The 21857-nt window shown below is 37.3% G+C and overlaps 1 protein-coding gene across 6 annotated transcripts in view; it reads left to right on the top strand.

Annotated features, from left to right (window-relative positions):
* Positions 1 to 19881, top strand: part of LOC101013768 (zinc finger protein 92) — a 138100-nt gene extending 118219 nt beyond the window's left edge. For 2 of the 6 annotated variants that reach the window (XM_031665435.1, XM_031665436.1), the window contains 3 exons: positions 6645 to 6771; positions 7573 to 7668; positions 17135 to 19874. In XM_031665435.1, the coding sequence (XP_031521295.1) occupies positions 6738 to 6771; positions 7573 to 7668; positions 17135 to 18669 (1665 nt within the window). In that variant the 5' untranslated portion in view covers positions 6645 to 6737 and the 3' untranslated portion in view covers positions 18670 to 19874. Of the gene's footprint in view, positions 1 to 144; positions 4160 to 6644; positions 6772 to 7572; positions 7669 to 17134 lie in introns of those variants that run through there. The other 4 variants (XM_031665437.1, XM_031665434.1, XM_031665438.1 and 1 more) reach the window with 4 other exon arrangements.
* The last annotated feature ends 1976 nt before the right edge of the window (positions 19882 to 21857 follow it).

Consider the following 21857-nt stretch of genomic DNA (forward strand, 5'->3'; position numbering starts at 1 on the left):
CCTGCCTCAGCCTCCCGAGTAGCTGGGACTACAGGCACATGCCACCACACACAGCTAATTTTTGTGTTTTTAGTAGGGATGTGGTTTCACCATGTTGGCCAGGATGGTCTTGATCTCTTGACCTCGTGATCCACCCACTTTGGCCTCCCAAAGTGTTGGGATTACAGAGGTGAGCCACCACACCCAGCCTTAAGATGCTTTTAACTTCATTTTTTCTCTCAATGTACTCTTTCTCAGACTGAGAGCTGTTTTTCTCTTGAATGCTTTGTGTGTCTGTGTCAGAAGTCTGTGAATGAGTTGGGCTGTCACAGTGAGAACTCAGAGCTCACTCTATTCTGACTCGTGCTGGAAATCTAGCACTATAAGTAGAAACTGAGGCTGCAACAGTGCTCTTGTTCCCATTATTGTGAAGGTACATTCCTACCTAGGAGGCCTGCAGGCTCTCCTGCAGCTCAGGCTTCACTCTCTGATGTGGTTCTGGAGTGCTGCTGTGGCAAAAGGGGTTTACATAAGATGTGATCAGCCAGCTGTGAGCTGTGTGCTGTGGGCATATCAGTGGAAGATGGTAGGAGTCAAGAGAAGACACCAGCCACCAGGAGACAGCGAGCTGGAGTGCTGCAACCCAGTGCTCAGAGTAGAGAGCTATTGCTTTAAAATGCAAATAGCCAAAAAGAGAGCACTATATTCAACCATTTCTGTAGGAGAGTGAGAGCCTACCTTCAGCAAGCACCTGGCTTCAAATTGCAAAACTACCTCCTGTCATGGAGATGTGAAAAGTTTATTTTACCATTGAATATAGCCAATTAGCTTACACAGATGGCCTCCCCAATTGCCAGGTGAATTTAGGATGAACTATGCATAACATGGGACTGTAAATTCTACTTATGGACTAATTATTGTGACTGTCTTTCTGTCTTTGCAATCTCTTAAGCAGATTGACTGTGATGCATGTCACATTCTGGTTTAATTGTGTAATAAAACAGTTTTCTTTCTGTTTTATCATTGTGGAGTTACTCTGGGGCTGGAGAAAACTTTTCTTTTAATTACACTTTCCAAACACTGTTTAAACTTACCACACATGATATAAACATATAAGGTACCAACCAAGCTTTAATCTAGATGGGCCTTTTTGTCTCAGGCTTCCAGTCAACTCATGATTGTGCTGCAAAATGCATGCTGTCCCCTAAATATGCAGGCAGAGTCTTGCCTCTGCTTATTTGGTATCTAGTCCTGTATAATCACATCTAGAGAGGCTAGACCCAATTTCTAAATACGTCACAGAACAGCAGTCAACCATTTTACCTCTTTCAGTGACTCTTGTATCTTTAGACCTGAAACTGATTCAGAGACTATGGGGCCCAGAAACCCAATTAGAGTAGCATTCATGCATTGAGTAGACATATAGGCATGAGAATCACCACTTTCCCCTTCCTCCTCTTTTTAAAATGCCCACAAATGTGCAGGTAACACTGCTATTCCACCCATCCAGGATCTAAACCAGTGGCTCCACATTCTGAATCTGGGTCTTGCAGTAAACCTTTTATCTGAGAAATGCAAATCCTTTTAATTATATGGCTCAAAGAGACATCAAAATGAGACCACAATTATGTCTTTCTCTCTCCTGTGAGCTCTGTATTTATCTCTTGAAACTGCTTGCTATTGCCATGAGTAGCTATAAATTAATAATGCCACACTGAACACTATAACCCACACCCTATACAGTTTAGCAACGTATGTCAATCAGTAATCAAGGTTATTTTTAGTAAATAAGAATTCTTGACAAACAATTTTGCACCAGCCCACTCTCTGTCTGTTTTTGCCTTTAAAAATCCACTTGTAACTGCTGCCAGATTCCAGGCAACTTGAATCTTTGCTCCCAGTTTACAATCTTCAAGCTTGGCCCAATGAACTGTCTACTTATATTCATGTTTCCTCAGCGTTTTCCTATTAAGGAGGAAATTAAGGACATATTATTTAGAATGTGCCAGAGCAGTCTTTATGAGGGGATCTCTCCTTTGGTTGTACTTTTCTTGCTGTAACATCCAGGAATGCAGAGCCAGGTTGACCCCACCTAGAATCCACACATAAGATCTGGCCTCTGCCTGGGATTTACAAGACAGTACCAGACTTTGGATTAAGAATGTACAGAAAACCAACAGGAGGCATTCTCTGCATTGTGAGGTGTCAACATAGACATCTTAAAGCTACCTCCCTTGATAGTGTGGCTATTTGAGTTTTTCAGATCTCATTCAGTGACCTGTTACTGTTACGTGAGAGGTGCCAGGTATAAATAGAATCTGATGGCAGAATCTATAAATGTAAACAAAGCATCTTAGGATTGAGAGATCAAGGCCACAGAGCATCTTAGGAGTGAGAGATCAAGGTCACAAAGTATCCAGAGCCATGACTACAACTATAACTACCTGTAAAAAATGTGATACTGGAGTAGAGTATTCTTGTCCTTCCTCTTACCCAAAGACTACCTGATCAGGACAGGTGAGCCAGGTTGTGGAGCTCCACCAGGGCCGTTCTGTTTTCTATTTAGAATCAGCCTGAGTCTCTACTGCCTGGCTTACCATTGGGCCATCAGCCCAGGATCACTGAGAACCCTCTCACAATCACCTGGGCATCTTTGAAACATTTGAGGATGTCCAGAGTAAAACTGTGTTAGGCTGACAAGAGTGGTTAATTCTGCTTTTGTCTCAGTGTAAGAGAAATGAGTCATGCCAAAATATGTGGGCTTCATTTGGGCCACTTCTTTATATTGCTGTGACTTCTGAGGTCATCATTTGAATGGATGTTTATGGACAGAAGAGTTGTTATTATTATTTCTGTTTCTTTTACCTTGTTAAGAATACATGCTTATCTTCTAACAAAATTACCCTAGAAAACCCTAAGAGATTTGTTTAAATTGCTTATTAGTATATGTTATACAATTGACAGGGCAGTGGCTAAAAAAGATTAAATTACACAAACTGTGGCATTTAAGTTTCTCGTAGGTAAGCTTAGGAAAAACAGAACAGGAAATACCCCAGTGGCGTAGAGAGCAGAGTTCTACATAGTGTCCTCTCCCTGCCCCAATTCTGTTCAGAATCACCCTTTTTGAAGGCCTTAAGCCAAGGTCTGGCTTCACCTTGGAGTCTAGCCTCATAGAACTGATTAAAAGAGATAAGTGTTGGGTGATGAATTCTGCTGCCTTTCTAGAGCTGTTGCTGAGAATTTCCTGAAATCTAAAAGCAGATAAATGGGAAAAATAAAGTAATGTTTTAGGGCCTTAATTTCTTAATTTTGTATTGAAATCAGTGCCTGCAGAGACATGCCATTTAGCAACTTATTCCTTATTCTATTCCTGAAGACCCAGTAGTTGCTCCACAAGCCACAAACAAGTAAATATAAACACAATAAAAATTCCTCCAAACTACATTAAACTCTTTTCCTTATTCCTCTCATCTGTCTATATGTAGCTTTTATTCTGTACATTTTTCAAAAAAAATAATGACAAAGGAGAAATAAAAATGCTGGGCCCTTTATCTAAATTCTGGCAATTATTAAACAACTCCCAGGGTGTTACGAGGATTAAATCATGTAATGTTTTATTCCCAACAGTACTCTGTAACATACTCTTGAGGACATAGTATCTGTTTAATAAACATTGCATTAGTGTATGTGTAAATGTTTTTTTCCAAATGCAGACTTCTTTGGACATTACTGGCCTCTGTTTCCTCTGTAAAGAGCCAGCAAAGGATATACTTTAGGATGAAGATTGATTGTCTTTATTTGTACCAGAAGTATTTATGTTGTGACAAATGTGCTGAGTGTAAGGGACTCTGTCATGTGCCTGCTTTCTCTAGCTAGTGCTATAATGAGTGCAGGGGGAGCAACATCAACATCTATAGAGGACTTGTTTAAAATACCCGTTCATGGACCCTTTTCAAACCTGCAGAATCACATTATATAGAGTGGGGCCAAAATCACCAAGCGATTTATAAGCTCATCAATGCTTGAGAGATAATACTTAGCTAAGTGTTTATCAGCGCAGGCTTCTAATTAAGATTATGTAGCCAGTTTGCAGAAATCTCTATTTGTGCCCCCCCCACAGGTTCTGTTCTATTGTTCTGGAAGCATCCATGTTGCTTGAAGGGCCTCATGTGACTCTAAGGTGAGGCCAGAATCAAGTATGAGGGGTTCAAGATACATTCGTGAGTGTTAAGTTCTGTCTTTGCACTAAAGGGCCTGTTGTCTTTGGGTTTGGTAGGGACAAGGCAGAGTGGCCCATATTTCCATTACTTTAGCAAAAATTGCTGGTGTCTGGTAGGAGAGGGCACCTGAGGACAGGAAAGGAGAAACTTATATCTTTATCTCCATAGAGCAGCTTATTTTTCTTGAATCTCTTCTGTTATAAAGGACGGAAATGGGTGGGCTTTTTCTGCAGGTCTTGGACCTTTTGCCTGTGGGTGTGATGGTAGCAGGTAAACAGGTGGTACCGACACCTTTAAAAGCATATTCTCCAGATTCAGGTGTAATTTCTCCAGAGAATCTCATCTGAGAAGGAATCCTAGAGCAGGAGGAGAAAGATGAAAAAATGGCTATTTTTCAGCTAAAAATGTCTCAGATTAAGAGCTGTGTCCACTGTGCCTCCTGGAATGCCATGTGTTTAGTACTTACAAACCTTTACTTCTCTACTTGTGCTTTTCCTCCCTAATGAGTTTGTTTTAACTACTTTAAAAATTTTTTCATTATAGTCAAGTGTCTGAAAAATTTTTATTTACTTATTTTTGAGACAAAATCTCGCTCTGTCACCCAGGCTGGAGTGCAGTGGCGTGATCTTGGCTCACTGCAATCTCTGCCTCCCGGGTTCAAGCAATTTTCCTACGTCAGCCTCCTAACTAGCTGGGATTACAGGCGCATGCCACCATGTCTGGCTAATTTTTGTATTTTAGTAGAGACGGGGTTTCACCATGTTGGCCAGGCTGGTCTCAAATTCCTGACCTTGTGATCCGCCCGCCTTGGCTTCCCGAAAGTGCTGGGATTACAGGTGTGAGCCTCTGCGCCTGGGCAAATATTTCTTTCCTATATACTGGAGCCTTCTCTACACCATGGCTTCTTAAATGCCATGTAGAATTCTCACCATGGATTTATGATCTGCAATGTTAAAAATGTTCCCTTTGTGGCTGTTTAATATCGGGGGATGAATATACTCAAGATTCCTATTGGGGAAAAGCTGGGGTTCTTAGTCAAGGAGAACACGTAATATTGAGGTTTCATCTACCTTCTCCATTAGCTCTATGCAGAACAGGATTAAGAAAATGCGTTTTGAAACAGGATGACATTTACTACCCAGAAAGTTCTGAAGAAAATTATTAGGAGGTATGCGTTCTCTAGGGTGCTAAAGAAAAACTATTTAAAATTTCTATTAAAAATTACAGAACATGGGACATATCTGTATCTCGAACTTGGCATAAAATGGATGTTTCTTTATGGTTAAATTCAGGCTATAATTTAATTTTTGGGGAAGTAATATCTCAGCAGTGAAGCAGTGATGCTGTGTCCTTCTGTTCATCAGCACATTATAAAAATTTGTCCTAGTTCAGTTGATATTAATGATTCACTTGGTTAAAGAGCTCTCTGACAGATTTTTTCACTTTAGGGTTAGTAATTTTCCTCTTGATTATTAAGTGTTTTCTTTTTTTTCTTTTTTTTTTTTTTTTTTGAGACGGAGTTTCACTCTTGTTCCCCAAGCTAGAGTGCAATGGCACAATCTCGGCTCACTGCAACCTTCGCCTCCTGGGTTCAAGCGATTCTTCTGCCTCAGCCTTCCGAGTAGCTGGGATTACAGGCACGTGCCACCATGCCCGGCTAATTTTTTGTATTTTCAGTAGAAACGGGGTTTCACCATGTTAGCCAGGCTGGTCTCTGAACTCCTGACCTCAGGTGATCTGCCCACCTCGGCCTCCCAAACTGCTGGGATTACAGGTGTGAGCCACTGGGCCCAGCCAATTATTAAGTATCTTTATGCAGCTGATGTGCATAAACCATTAGAGTTAATCTGGCAGCTGCCCTTCTTTATTAGGTTTTCTTTGCATATATCTGTCTTTGGAAAATGAAGGCTCTCATCTTTGTTTATAGGTCAGAAAAACTGGGAAAACCCACACTCCTCCCACTTACTGGATGCTTGACAGAATAATCTTCTTGGGCAAAAATCATTGGCATTATTGGTGATCTTCTTAGAAATTAAGAAATTCAGACTTTATTCCAGATGTTCTGAAAAAATATATGCATAACAAGATCTTCAGTTTATCATACACATTAAAATTTGAGAGGTCCCTTCTAACTCCACATCTTTTCCATCTGAAACATATACACTCAAAAATGTATGTTTGTGTTCATGCCCTTAATTTTATACTTTATCATCCAGAAAAGTGTCATATATATACTCTCATGTCATTCCCTTTTCTCAGAGTTATATTAGAAAATATTTCTATATTGAAAATTATTTTATTGGATAATTTCAATCACTCCTGTAAGTCAGAACTTGTTCTCTTTACTCTTTTGTTTCACCTTAAGTCAAATAAAAAATTCTGCCCATGGCCACTTAGTAAACATATGTGTGTTTGTGTGTGTGTGTGTGTGTGTGTGTTTTTCAGGGACCACTGACATTTAGGGATGTGAAAATAGAATTCTCTCTGGAGGAATGGCAATGCCTGGACACTGCACAGCGGAATTTGTATAGAGATGTGATGTTAGAGAACTACAGAAACCTGGTCTTCCTTGGTGAGGATAACTTCAATACATAATTCCTAACGTACTCTAAAGATTTTATTTCTCCTCTTTGTAGAATGTCTTTTGGTAATTTATGCTTTGCATAAATGAGTTTCAGATCCCAGTTTTCAAGAAAACAGATTTGTCAGTGTAGAAAAGAACTTCTTCAAGATGTTTCATTTTGACCTGAACTCTCCACATTCCTGAGCTGATCTTTATCCTTTACTCTAAATTAGTGGTAATTCCAGAAATTTATTGGCATAAAATATTGTTGCTACCACCAATTTTTCATTTAGTAAATTTAGTAGTACTGGGCAGTATTAAGTAAAATTAAAGATCTACGAATGTAGGCCAGGCATGGTGGCTCATGCCTGTAATCCCAGTGCTTTGGGAGGCCGAGGTGGGTGGATTACCTAAGGTCAGGAGTTTGAGAGCAGCCTGGCCAACATGGTGAAACCCTTTCTCTACTTAAAATACAAAACTTAGCCAGGCGTGGTGGTGGGCGCCTGTAATCCAACTACTCAGGAGGCTGAGGCAGGAGAATTGCCTGAACCCAAGAGGTGGAGGTTGCATTGAGCTGAGATCGTGCCATTGCACTCTAGCCTGGGTGACAGAGTGAGGCTCTGTCTCAAAACAAACAAAAAAATCTACAAATTTAAAATATTTTAAAAATATTTAGATATTTGTCATAAATTAGTATTTGGGGATTAATTTACTAGATTAATCTATTACATCTTCTTTACTGAGCATGTTACTATGTTGGTAATTAGAGAATGTGAGCAAGATTTATGTTACTTATTTTTAATAAAACAGGTATTGCTGTCTCTAAGCCAGACCTGATCACCTGGCTGGAGCAAGAAAAAGAACCCTGGAATATGAAGAGACGTGAGATGGTAGACAAAACCCCAGGTAGGTGACAGTTAATACAACAGATGACACAAATGAGAGGTCCAAAAGTCAAGGAGAAGGCCAATCTTTTTTTGAGACGGAGTTTTGCCCTTGTTGTCCAGGCTGGAGTGCAAGGGTGCGATCTCGGCTTACTGCAACCTCTGCCTCCCAGGTTCAAGCGATTCTCCTGCCTCAGCCTCCTAAGCACTGGGATTACAGGCACCCACCACCACGCCTGGCTAATTTTGTATTTTTAGTAGAGATGGGGTTTCTCCATGTTGGTCAGGCTGGTCTCAAACTCTCGACCTCAGGTGATCTGGCCGCCTCAGCCTCTCCAAAGTGCTGGTATTTACAGACGTGAGCCACTGCACCCAGCCTCGGTCTTTAAAATGTAATTTGGGAAGTTGTTTCCAAAAAAGAAAGTTTCTGGGAAGCCTCAAACTTTTGTTTTGCTCTCACATAGGGGCATCTTCTGTCTAATGCTTTTAAATTTTCTAAGGTGATCTTCCTTCAAGTTTACAGTGAAAGCCAAAGTCCTTTTCATGGCAATAAGAGACTACACAGTCTGACTGCTTTTCCGTTGCTTTTGAGGACACACAAATAACTGCATAATTTTGAGAAACTCTGTTAAACTACTTTTCTTTTTGTTTTTTTGAGATAGAGCCTCGCTCTGTTGCCAGGCTAGAGTGCAGTGGTGCAAGCTTGGCTCACAGCAGCCTCTGCCTCCTAGGTTCAAGCAATTCTCCTGCCTCAGCTTCCCAAGTAGCTGGGACTACAGGCGTGCACCACCACGCCCAGCTAATTTTTGTATTTTTAGTAGAGATGGGGTTTCTCCACGTTGGCCAGGATGGTCTTGATCTCTTGACCCTCGAGATCTCGTAATCTGCCCACCTCGGCCTCCCAGAGTGCTGAGATTACAGGTGTGAGCCACTGTGCCAAGCCCAGAAATATATTATTAATATTATTATTATTTTTCTGAGACGGAATCTCACTGTGTTGCCCAGGCTGGAGTGCAGTGGTGCAATCTCGGCTCACTGCAAGCTCCGCCTCCTGAGTTCATGCCATTCTCCTGCCTCAGTCTCCTGAGTAACTGGGACTATAGGCGTGAACCGCCACACCCGGCTAATTTTTTGTATTTTTAGTAGAGATGGGGTTTCACCGTGTTAGCCAGGATGGAGAAGTGAAGTGTATTGTTTTAATGCTATTACAAATGAAATTGTTTTTTCCTCTATCATATCAGGTAGCTTATTTTAAGTGTGTGGAACCATAGCTTGTATGTTAATTTTATATTGTGCTAATTTTCTGAGTATTAGTTGAGACAGGTATAAATGTTTATGATTTTCTCTGTATAAGATTGTGTGATCTATAAACAGCAACTTTTTACTTATCTGTCTTCAATTTCAATGGCTTTTTAGAACTTTTTAAATTCTTTTGCCACATACTTCCAGTGCTATGTTAAAATAGAAGCATTGACATTGGCACAATATAGTTTTGCATTGGTGTTTGTAAATTTGAAGGAGCAAACACCTCTTCAAGTTTTGATAAACTGGTTTTAGAAGGTAAAAATCTTTTGTTGGGTTCCCAGGGTGATGGGATGCCCTCTGGATTGGTAGTAGAGAGGGGTGTAGCTTGGTCACAAGGCTGCTGGGTCTACACTAGGGTCCACCTTTACTGGCTTGTTACAAGGGGCTTGGGTAATTGTAATTTCCATTTTATTTTTGAACAGACTGAATAGCCTCCAGGACTTTGCTCTGTAGGGCAGACAGTAAGGCAGGTTTCTGTAGTCTGGTCTGCATATAGTGGACCTTATATCAGGATGTGGATGAGTATGACTTTCACTGAGTACCAGAGAGGATTTCCTCAGGCCACTGTGTAAGTTTCTGTATAGATATAACTGGCCATAAACTGTGGCTCAGAGAGTTTGAACTGAGTCATTAAACTGCTTCAGAGACCACAGTAAAGGCCAAGGTCTGCAGGCCCCCCTGCCTGCATGGCTATAAATGGTTGTCTTTCTTCAGGCTGCTGGAAGGGCAGGACCTTTTCCAGACTGTGGCTGGGAGAAGTTTGTGATGGTTACAGAGTAAGTTCAGAATTCTTAGTGGGACCAAGTTTGGTGGGCCATTTTCTGGTCTGTAGCCAAGAACAGGAGTCCTTTAGTTTGCCTCCTGAATGAGGGCCTGTCTTCTGAAAACAACTCTCCTCAATCTTGGGTTTAGCATTTCACAACTCCCTCCCTGGATCTCAAAGCTCTCTTAAAGGCACTTATTTTTGAGATGAGGTCTTGCTTCATAACCCATTCTGTTCTTGAAATCCTGGCCTGAATCAATTCTCCAACCTTAATGTATAATGTAGCTTTCATTACAGGTGTGAGCCGTGATGCCTGACTCTCTCAAAAGGCATTTTTATGAGGGATGGCTGACGCATTTGCTTGCTATTGGAGGATAACAAAATAAGGCACCTTTTATTGTCCTATCTTCTGATGTCACTCTTCCTATACATTTTTACTTTGTATTCTCTATTTCAAATTTGTCTGTAGCTTTAGAATCAGACCTTTAGGACAATATGCTAGAATTTACATGTTATGCCTGAAGTAAATTAGATAATTAGTAGGCACTCCATAATTACTAAAATAGTTATTTATAAAATTAAGTTTGCTGCAGGCGAAAAGGAATAGTATTTTCATTCACCCACTTTCTTTAGCCTATATCTAAGTAATAACATAATGTATCCCCCAAATATTTGTTTTATGTATCAAAGGCACTAACCATATTCAACAAAATAAAAATTTTTTCTTTATTTGGCAAACGTAAAGCCATTCTTTGCTTCTAAAGTTGGATTGCAGCGGTTTCACCTTGTGTAAGAATAGCATATGTTTAAAACATAAAAATTATCTCAATTTTTAAAAATGCTTAGTTATTAAAAGTTTTTTATTAGAATCCTCTATGTATGATTATACTGCATTTTCTCTGAAATTTTACTGCCATACATACTTGCCTTCCATGAGTACACAGTTACAGTCAAATATTGCAGTTATCTAGACAAATTCTTTTTAATGGTACATCAATATTGCAAACCAGATTTTATAAGTAAACATTTCTCTTAATGTTTTACAGTTCCATATTACTGTTTATTATTTAGGTTTCTTATCGGTTTATTTTGTTTCTTGTTTTTACAGTTTTTGCAATTTGCACTACTGTTTGTACACTTTAAGTGAATGTTGAGTTTAAGAAATAAGTCAGCCATATGTCCATCATAGTCTGATTATATATGTGTGTGTTTTTATCTATAAATATGACCTTAATTTTGGTTACAGCATATCTTGTGTATATTCTTTCTTAGCTGATTTTCAATGGTTGTTTTGTCTAAGTGAGTAGTCCTGGAAATACTCTTCTTTTCACCATGTGTTTAATGATAAATATTATATAATTTCCTTTGGGTAAGAGAGATACTTTTGTAATTTGAAGGTAATTTTTGGAAAGATTTATAATTGTATTTTTTTTTAGTTTTTCTTTTAAAAAGTAATTGTTGTAAAAACACATAACCTAAAATTTACCATCTTAAATCTACTTAAGTTTACATTTCCTGGCCAGGCATGGTGGTGGCTCACATCTGTAATCCTCAGATTTTGGGAGGCCAAGACAGGAGCATCACTTGAGCCCTATTTTTTTTTTTTTTTTTGAGATGGAGTTTCACTTTTGTTGCCCAGGCTGGAGTACAATGGCGCCATCTTGGCTCACCATAACCTCCGCCTCCTGAGTTCAAGTGATTCTCCTGCCTCAGCCTCCGGAGTAGCTGGGATTACAGGCATGTGCTACCACACCCGGCTAATTTTGTATTTTTAGTAGAGACAGGGTTTCTCCATGTTGGTCAGACTGTTCTCCCCCTCCCAACCTGAGGTGATACGCCCGCCTCAGCCTCCCAAAGTGCTGGGATTACAGGAGTGAGCCATGCGCCTGGCCAGAACCCAAATGTTTGAGGCCAGCTTGGACAACATATGGAGACCCCTTCTCTACACCTTTTTTTTTTAAATAGCCAGACATGGTGGTTGTCACCTGTGGTCCCAGCTACTTGGGAGATTGAGGGGAGAGGACTACTTAAGCCGGGAAGTTTGAGGCTGCAGTAAGCCTTAATTGTGCCACTGAACTCCAGCTTGGGTGACAGAGTGAGACCCTGTCTCCAAAAAGCTGTACATTTCAGGCATGTTAACTATATTCACATCATTATGCAAGACTTCTAGAAATTTTACATTTTGTAAAACTGAAACTCAGTACCCATTAAGCAATAACTGCCCATTTTACCCTCTCTCCAGCCCTTGACAAACGCCCTTCCACTTACTGTTTTTATGAGTGTGACTGTTTAAGATAGCTCATATAAGTGGAATCACACAGTATCCATCATTTTCCTACTGGCTTATGTCAGGTGACAAAATATTCTCAAAGTTTATCTTAAAATGTGACAAACATTTTCTTTTTTAAGACTGAATAATATTCCATTGTATCGATATGTTACATTTTTGGATGTGTTTATAAATCAAGAAGGCAGTTGGGTTGCTTCATCCTTTTGGCTTTTGTGAATACTGGTACATGGATGTTCAAATATATTTTTAAGATCCTATGTTGCATAGTTTGAATATAGAGTCATAAATGGGATTACTGTGTTTAATAATAATTCCATTTTTAATTATTTGAGAAACATATAATATTTTAAAATAATGGCTGCATCCTTGTTTTTCACCAAAAAATAACATGGGTTTTATTTTCATTGCATCATCAACAGATTTGGTGCCTTTTAAAAAATTTTATAGTGGCTGTTCTAACCGGTGTGAGGTGATTTTGTTTTTCTTTGTGCTTCTTATGCATTTCTCTACAAATTAGTAATTTTGTCTGTCCTTCAAATGCTTTTTCCCATGTATATATCTCTTGATAAAGATTCAGTTAAAGTTCAATATTACTGAACTTTATATGATAAACTTTATATGGTAAAGTTCAATTTCTTAATTTCTGTTCTTCATACCTTCATTTCTCATCAAGTTATTCAACTTTATTGTTCAGTTTGAAGAGTTGTTTATATATTCTGAATATTAACTCCTATCATATGTGATTTGCAAATATTTTCACTTATTGTGTAGGAGACATTGTCACTCTCTTGAATGTTTTCTTTGATGTGTAAAAATTTTGAAGTATAGCGTAATTCAATTTTTCTGTTCTTTTCTTTGTTGCTCGTGCATTAATATTGTAAATGGTGCCAAGACCAATATAATGTCTTTCCTCTATATTTTTCCTAAGAGATTTGTTAGTTATTTTTTTATGTCTAAGTGTTTTATTTAAAATAATTTTTGTATATGGTTCAAGGAAAGGATCAGACTTTATAAGTGTTAATATCCAATTTCACCATTTTTTGAAGAGGTTATCTTTCCTCTATTGTGTGCTCACGGCAACTTTGTGGAAGATCATTTGATCATAAACAGAAGGGTTCATTCCTAGGCTCTCTGTTCTGTTCTTTCATCTCTTTATCTGTCTTTGTGTCAGTACCACATTGTTTTTGTTATTGTAGCTTTTAATATGTTTTGAAATCAGGAAGTATAATGCCCGTTTGTTCTTTTTCATGGGTGTTTGCATAATTATAGCTTTTAATCAAATTTTAAAAATTTAGACAATATTTATGTTAAAAACTATGTGCTATGATATTTTTAGAGAGATTGTGTTGAATTTCTTTACCACTATAGGTTGTATTGACATCTTAAAAAAATGAAGTTTTTTTGTTTGTTTTTTTTTTGAGACCTCGTTTCGCTCTTGTTGCCCAGGCCAGAATGCAATGGCTGGTGCGATCTCAGCTCACTGCAACCTCTGCCTCCTGGGTTCAAGCAGTTCTCCTGCCTCAGCCTCCTGAGTAGCTGGGATTATAGGCACCCGCCACCATGCCTGGCTAATTTTTGTGTATTTAGTAGAGACGGGGTTTCACCATGTTGGCCAGACTGGTCTCAAACTCCTGACCTCAGGTAATCCACCCGCCTCGGCCTCCCAAAATGCTGGGATTACAGGCATGAGCCACTGTGCCCGGCCCAAAATGAAGTTTTTTGACCCTTGAGCAAAAAAATATGTTGAAGAATGTGTTTTATTTTCACATTTCTTTTATTTCCTAGTTTCTTTCAGTTTTGGTCAGAGAACATACAGTTTATTATTTTGGTCTTAAGTTTATTTATTGTTGTTTCTGAGACAGGCTGGAGTGCAGTGGCATAATTTTGTCTCACTGCAGCCTCAGTCTCCTGGACTCAAGTGATCCTTTTCCTCAGCCTCCTGAGCAGCTGGGACTACAGACATGCACTACCATGCCTGGCTAATATTTTGATCATTTGTAGGGACAGGTTCTCACTATGTTGTCCAGGCTGGCCTCAAACTTCTGGCTTTAAGTCATCCTCCCACCTTGAAATCCCAAAGTGTTGGGTTATAAGCATGAGCCCCTGCACCCAGCTAGTATTCTTATGTTAATAAGACTTGATGTATGTCCTAACAGAATACACCAGCTGCAAATAAGAATATTGTGTATTCCCTTGCTTTTGACTAGAAAGTTTTGTACATGTCTGTTAAGCCTAGTTGGTCTATGATATTGATTGGATGTTCACGTTCTCCAAACCTCATGCTGCGATGTAATCCTCAATGTTTGATGTGGGACCTGGAGGAAGGTGCTTGGGTCATGGGGGCAAATTCCTTATGAATGGCTTGGCACTCTCCTCTTAGTAATCAAAAAGTATACACTCCATCAATTCAAGTGAGAACTCGTTTATTAAAAGAGTAGATAGATATGGTAACTATAGATTCCTGGTAAATTGACCCATTTTGCTATTATATAATATCAGTCTATCTCTTGCTGGTACTTAAAGCATGTATGTCTGATATAATTATGACTACCTCACCCAATTGTGGTTGCTATTTGCATAGATATAGATCTTTTTCATTCTGTTACTTTCAGCCTATTTGACTTAGTGCCAAAATGGATCTCTTTTAGGCAGTATATTACATGCTTTCTTACTTATTTATTTACATATTTATTTCTTTTTGAGATAGGATTTCCTCTGTCAACCAGGCTGGTTTGCAGTGGTGTGATTATGGCAATGAGCTGCAGCCTCAACCTCCCAAATTCAGATGATCTTTTCATTTCAGCCTGTCAAGTAGCTGGTTACAGGCATGTGCCATCATACCCAGCTGGTTTTTTGTATTTTCTGTAGAGACAGGGTTTTCCCATGTTGCTGAGGCTGGTCTCAAACTCCTGCAATCAAGTGATCAGCACATCTTGACCTCCCAAAGTCCTGGGATTACATTTCTTTTTATTAAGTAGTTTAATTTATATTTAAAATGATTTTTTAAAGAAATGATGTTACTATTACCAGTTTCATTGTTGTTTCTTGTGTAGATATGTTTTTTCTCATTTCCTGTTTTACTCCTTAAATTTTTGTTTAATCTCATAGTGACATGCTTTATTTTTTGTTTTGCATAGTTTCTATAAATATTATCTTTGTAATCATCTTGAAAAATGAAGATTATAAAAAACATCTTAAAACAGTTTCTAGTTTGTTACTAATATTACAAATTATTTTATATTGTGTTTCTATTAACAGATTTATTCAGATTCATATTTTGTTTTTTGTATTCTGTAGAAGAACTTTAAGGGTTTGATGCTCCATCATTATGATAGTAAAGAATTCTATGTTTGTCTATATTTACATTTAATAGAGAGCTTTTTATTTATATATGGTTTTCTGATGCTGTCCAGCATTATTTTATTTTTCAACATAATGGACTTATTTTAGCATTTCTCTTTTTGTATATGCAGTGTCTCACTATGTTGCTCAGGCTGCTCTTGAACTCCTGGTCTCAAGTGATCTGATTGCTTTGGTCCCCTAAAGCTGTAGGATTACAGGCATGAGCCATGGTGCCTGCTCAGCATGTAGCATTTCTTATAGGACTGTGCAAGGGATAATGAACACCCTTACCTTTTATTTTGGAAAATCTATATTTTTCTTGTTTTTAAAGTAAAACAATTTCTAACCGAGTGTTATTGGTTAGGAATATTTTTTCTCTTATTACGTCAAAATTTGGAAAGTTCTCAGCCTTTTTTATCTTCAAGTATCCTCTGTACTACTTTTTTTTCTATATTCTTCTAAGATTTCTTCCATGAATATATTGATTTAGTTGATGGTGTCCAATAATTTTACATTCTGTGTTTTAATTTTGTTTTGGACTTTGACTACATCACACAGTTTCTTTATGGCCTGCAAAATTTTTGTTGACAGTTCACTGGTTATCTCATAAGACTATGCGTATAAATGACACATTACTTCTGTCTTGCAGCTCCCAAGGCTCTCTTCTTGTCTGTAACTTCTGAAATTGTGCTTATATATGTGTTATAAGTATCTTTGTGTATATCCTAGTTTGTCTAGCTTCTTCATTTTTTATTTTATGATTTTTAGTTACTGTTTTTTCTTGTATTTTTTACCTCTACAATTTCTGAAGGGGTGTTGATATTTTGAATATTTTTGTTGTTATCCTCATTTGTCTGATTTTCAAAAATCATCTGTGTTTCTATTTCACTCATGGAATATTATTCAATTTATTTTCAATTTCTTTAATTTATAACTTTATTTTTTATGGTTGCTTTCTAAAAATTTTTTAATTTTTTGATGGGGCCATGTTGCCCTAATATTTTGTATACATTGTAATCTTTGATTGAGATTTGGACATTAACAAAAAGCTGCCTGTTACAATCTTTATTATGTAGCCTTGTCCTGGCGTAATCTTAAACCAGTTGTCTTGGCTAGAGATTCCCTGAGTCTCTCAAACATGTTCTTAGGATGTATCTTGTCTGAAATTTTGTGTTTACTTTTTAGTTAAAGGAATTGATTTGTGTTTTTTGATAAGTCAGTAATCAGTTGCTACACGTGTTTGTTGTCTGTAGTGCTGCTGCATTCTCTCTGCTGCTGTAATGTTTACCTTTGATCTCAGCAGACAAACTGTCATTCCAAAGTATACCATCATTTCTTTCAGCGCTTTATGGCATGGGAGACAGAAACCAGTGTCTAAAAAGGCCCCTAGAGGCCAGAAATAAAGATGTATGTGCCAGTATTTTTCTTGTCTTCTAAAAAGGAAACCAGGAATTGGCAATTTACTGCTAAAGGCACTAGGTTATTGAGGAGCAGGAAGAGCTGTGTTGTGTAAACATAACAGAGTTTTCTTTTCCTTCTATGTAGCCCTTTGCATTGTTCTCACCTGGGGCACTGTACACATTTAACTAATTTATAACTTTTCCACAAATGTATTTTGGTCAGTATGTTTTTGTTACATTTATATTTCTATAAGGAATTAGGGCCTGTAGTATTTTGCTGTGCCATCTTGCTTATGTTGTAGTTTGTATAATTTTATAGGTTAAATTTGTAAAGTATATTCATCTGAGTCTAGTAAGTGAAGTAACTTGTTATTTTAATTTTTTTCAGTTATGTGTTCTCATTTTACCCAAGATGTTTGGCCAGAGCAGAGCATAAAAGATTCTTTCCAAAAAGTGATACTGAGAACATGTGGAAAGTATGGACATGAGAATTTACAGCTAAGAAAAGACCATAAAAGCGTGGATGCATGTAAGGTGTACAAAAGAGGTTATAATGGACTTAACCAATGTTTGACAACTACTGAGAGCAAAATATTTCAGTGTGATAAATATGTGAAAGTCTTTCATAAATTTTCAAATGTAAATAGAAGTAAGATAAGACATACTGGAAAGAAACCTTTCAAATGTAAAAACCGTGGCAAATCATTTTGCATGCTTTCACAATTAACTCAACATAAGAAAATTCATACTAGAGAGTATTCTTACAAATGTGAAGAATGTGGTAAGGCCTTTAACTGGTCCTCAACACTTACTAAACATAAGATAATTCATACTGGAGAAAAACCCTACAAATGTGAAGAATGTGGCAAAGCTTTTAACCGGTCCTCAAATCTTACTAAACATAAGATAATTCATACTGGAGAAAAACCCTACAAATGTGAAGAATGTGGCAAAGCTTTTAACCGGTCCTCAACCCTTACTAAACATAAAAGAATTCATACAGAAGAGAAACCCTACAAATGTGAAGAATGTGGCAAGGCCTTTAACCAGTTCTCGATTCTTAATAAACATAAGAGAATTCATATGGAAGATAAACCCTACAAATGTGAAGAATGTGGCAAAGCCTTTAGAGTATTCTCAATTCTTAAAAAACATAAGATAATTCATACTGGAGAAAAACCGTTCAAATGTGAAGAATGTGGCAAAGCCTTTAACCAGTTCTCAAACCTTACTAAACATAAGATAATTCATACTGGAGAGAAACCCTACAAATGTGATGAATGTGGCAAAGCCTTTAACCAGTCCTCAACCCTTACTAAACATAAAAGAATTCATACTGGAGAAAAACCCTACAAATGTGAAGAATGTGGCAAAGCTTTTAAACAGTCCTCAACCCTTACTGAACATAAGATAATTCATACTGGAGAGAAACCCTACAAATGTGAAGAATGTGGCAAGGCCTTTAGCTGGTCCTCAGCTTTTACTAAACATAAGAGAAATCATATGGAAGATAAACCATACAAATGTGAAGAATGTGGCAAAGCCTTTAGTGTATTCTCAACCCTTACTAAACATAAAATAATTCATACTAGAGAAAAACCCTACAAATGTGAAGAATGTGGCAAAGCCTTTAACCAGTCCTCAATTTTTACTAAACATAAGATAAATCATACTGAAGGGAAATCCTACAAATGTGAAAAATGTGGCAATGCTTTTAACCAGTCCTCAAACCTTACTGCACATAAAATAGTTTATACTGGAGAGAAACCCTACAAATATGAAGAATGTGACAAAGCCTTTAACAACTTCTCAACCCTTATTACACATCAGATAATTTATACTGGAGAAAAACCCTACAAACATGAATGTGGCAGAGCCTTTAACAAATCCTCAAATTATACTAAAGAGAAACTACAAACCTGAAAGATGTGAGAGTGATTTTGACTACATCTCAAACTTTTCTAAACATAAACCATACTGGTGCCCTAGAAATGTGAGGAATGTGACAAAGCCTTTAAATGGTTGTCACACTTGATTGTAGGTAAGATAATTTATAATGGAGAAAAATCCTACAAGTATGAAGAATGTGGCAGACTTTTAACCAATCCTCACACCTTATTGCACAGGAAAGCATTTATACTTGAGAAAAATTATATAAAGAATATGGAAAAGCCATTTATATCTTCTCACATCTGAACATCAGAGAGTTCATACTTAATAAAATGCGGTTACTGTCAAAAGATCTTTCAGAAAATATAAGCCTTTAACATAAGGAAGAGTATTCTTAAGACAAACATTGCAAATAGAGGGTTGTAGTACCTTTACTTTTGTGATAGATCTTATTGTACACATTTTGTACCAGAGGAAAACCCTAAAGCATTAGTTGCTCAAACTGTTCAACATCAGGGAGTTTATATTGGAGAAAAACCCTGCAAATGTAATAAATATGGAAAAACATTTTTTTCAAAAACTACAGCTTGGAAAACAGTTCATTCTAAAATATATTTTTGCAGATGCAGTAAATATGAAAAATATTTAATCCAAAATTAAGTCTATGTAAATATCAGAGAATTCACAGTGGAAATCATAAGGCATGAGGCACTGACACTTCAGACGTTACACTAAATTAGAGTGTTGAGTATAGGAAATTCAAAACTAGAATTGTTAGATAAGTTATTTATATATAACTTTAAAAGAAGTGGAAGATTTTTTGGAGATTTATAATTACATTCAAAGTATACTTTTTTCTTGAAAAAAATTACAGATTTTTTGAAAAGCAATTAATAATGTAAATTAACTCTCAAATTCATGTTTTTCTTCATTCCTATTGTATTCACATGTGAAATCAAGTGATCAGTTGTTGCTGAATCAGAGCTATGAGAGATTCTTTTTTAAAGGTGGGCATTATTTATGCCCCTTTCTATGGAAGAGTAAGAAAATTAAAATATAAGATGCATGAGGAAAATGTAGAGATGCTCTTTGTGGTTAACTTAGAATATTAAGTGCTGCTTGAGGTACATGTTTAGACTAATATTCTTTTGCAGTATAGTGAGAAAACATTTTCAGTTAAAATTAGTGTATCATTTTGTTGATTGTGCTTTTATGTAATAAAATGCAGTACTTTAAAAAAATTAATTGTGTGTGAACTTAATTTTGTTTAATTAAACATTTTTTTTTAACATACTAAGACTTGTGTATTTGATGAAGTGTTATTTTGCCACTGACTTTAACCTATCCCACCTTACTCAAGGGTGTGGGGTAAAAGATGGTAACAGTATATTATTTGGTAACATAGTGGACTTACATCTCTAGTAATCTTTTCCAGTGGCTTAAACTGCAAATACATTAAAGAATAGTGTTCCCATAGGTTAAATTTTTATCTTTTTAAAATTTAAATTTATTTTTCTTAATATTTTTGGGTACATAGTGTATGTATTTATGCCATATATGCCATATTTTGATACAGACATACAATATGTAATAATGACATCAGAGTAAATGAGGTATTCACCTCTAGCATTTTATTCTTTGTATTACAGACAATCCAGTTCTATCTAACACTTTTATTTATTTTAAAATGTACAATTGTTATTGACTACAGGGTCATTTTTATGGTCATAATAATAATTATACAGAAGTAAAAATAAAATCCATATTTCTGAGACCTAAATTTTATTTTTAAAAATTTGTTTTGTATTTTACTTTGAACATGTGGCCTCTGTGCCTGCAAACGCACACAGACGTTTAGTTTTGATTTACATAAAGATATATTACTGAAAAAATAAACCTTAGGTATAAGAAAATTATGAAGTATGTTTTTGTAAGTATGAATTTCTATTTTCAGAAGAAACTGAGAAAACATTATTTTAATAAGGTGACTACTGGAAAACTAAAAACCTCAAATATGTGTAAGGCAAATCTATATGTTGCTTTGTATTGAATTCATGACTATAAGATCTTATGGCTTATGGTTCATAACCTCCCCAGACAATTTCTCTGTTTTACTTGCCTGGTACTCATGCTAGACCCATAATTTTTCTGTTTCTTATAATGTGTTTTATAGTTTTTGAAGTATTCATTATGTGAGCTCATCAGGGATTATAAATTATTTTTATAAAATTGCACACAAAAATAACTTTTGGATGTAATTCCACAATTAGTGTATTTTATTTAGTTAGAACATTCCATTTTGTTATTTTACTTGGAGAACCCTATATAAGTCTCCCTTTTTTTTTTTTTTTTTTTTTTTTTGAGATGGAATTTTGCTCTTGTTGCCCAGGATGGAGCGCAGTGGCACGATCTTGGCTCACTGCAGCCTCTGCCTCCTGGGTTCCAATGATTCTCCTGCCTCGGCCTCCAGAGTAGCTGGGATTACAGGCACGTGCCACCATGCCTGGCTAATTTTGTTTTAGTAGAGAGAGGGTTTCTCCATGTTGGTCAGGTTGGCCTCGAACTCCCGACCTCAGGTGATTCACCTGCCTTGGTCTCCCAAAGTGCTGAGATTACAGGCGTGAGCCACTGCACCCAGCGGTAAGCCTACTTTTAGTTATTGCTGCTTCCAGATTTTGTTCTGTTTGAGACGTAGGCTTGGTCTTGTTGCCCAGGCTGGAGTGCAATGGCACGATTTTGGCTCACGCAACTTCCACCTCCCGGGTTCAAGCAGTTCTACCTCAGCCTCCTGAGTAACTGGGATTACAGGTGCCCACCACCACACCCTGCTAATTTTTGTATTTTTAGTAGAGACAGGGTTTTGCCTTGTTGGCCAGGGTCGTCTTGAACTGACCTCGTGATCCTCCTGCCTTGGCCTCCCGAAATGCTGGGATTACAAACATGAGCCACCGCGCCCAACTGCTTTCAGATTTTTTAATTGACAAGTAAATTTATGTATTGAGCCAATTTGTTAGGGTATGTACTAGGGAGGCTTCATAAGTCAGGATTTTTTTTTTTTTTTTGAGACAGTCTCACACTGTTTCCTAGGCGGGAGTGCAGTGGTGCGATCTTGGTTCACTGCAACCTCTGCATCCCAGGTTCAAGCGATTCTCCTGCCTCAGCCTCCCAAGTAGCTGGGATTACAGGCACCCACCACCAAGCCCAGCTAATTTTTTGTATTT

Source organism: Papio anubis, chromosome 4 (assembly GCF_008728515.1).
Source record: "Papio anubis isolate 15944 chromosome 4, Panubis1.0, whole genome shotgun sequence".
Lineage (NCBI taxonomy): Eukaryota > Metazoa > Chordata > Mammalia > Primates > Cercopithecidae > Papio > Papio anubis.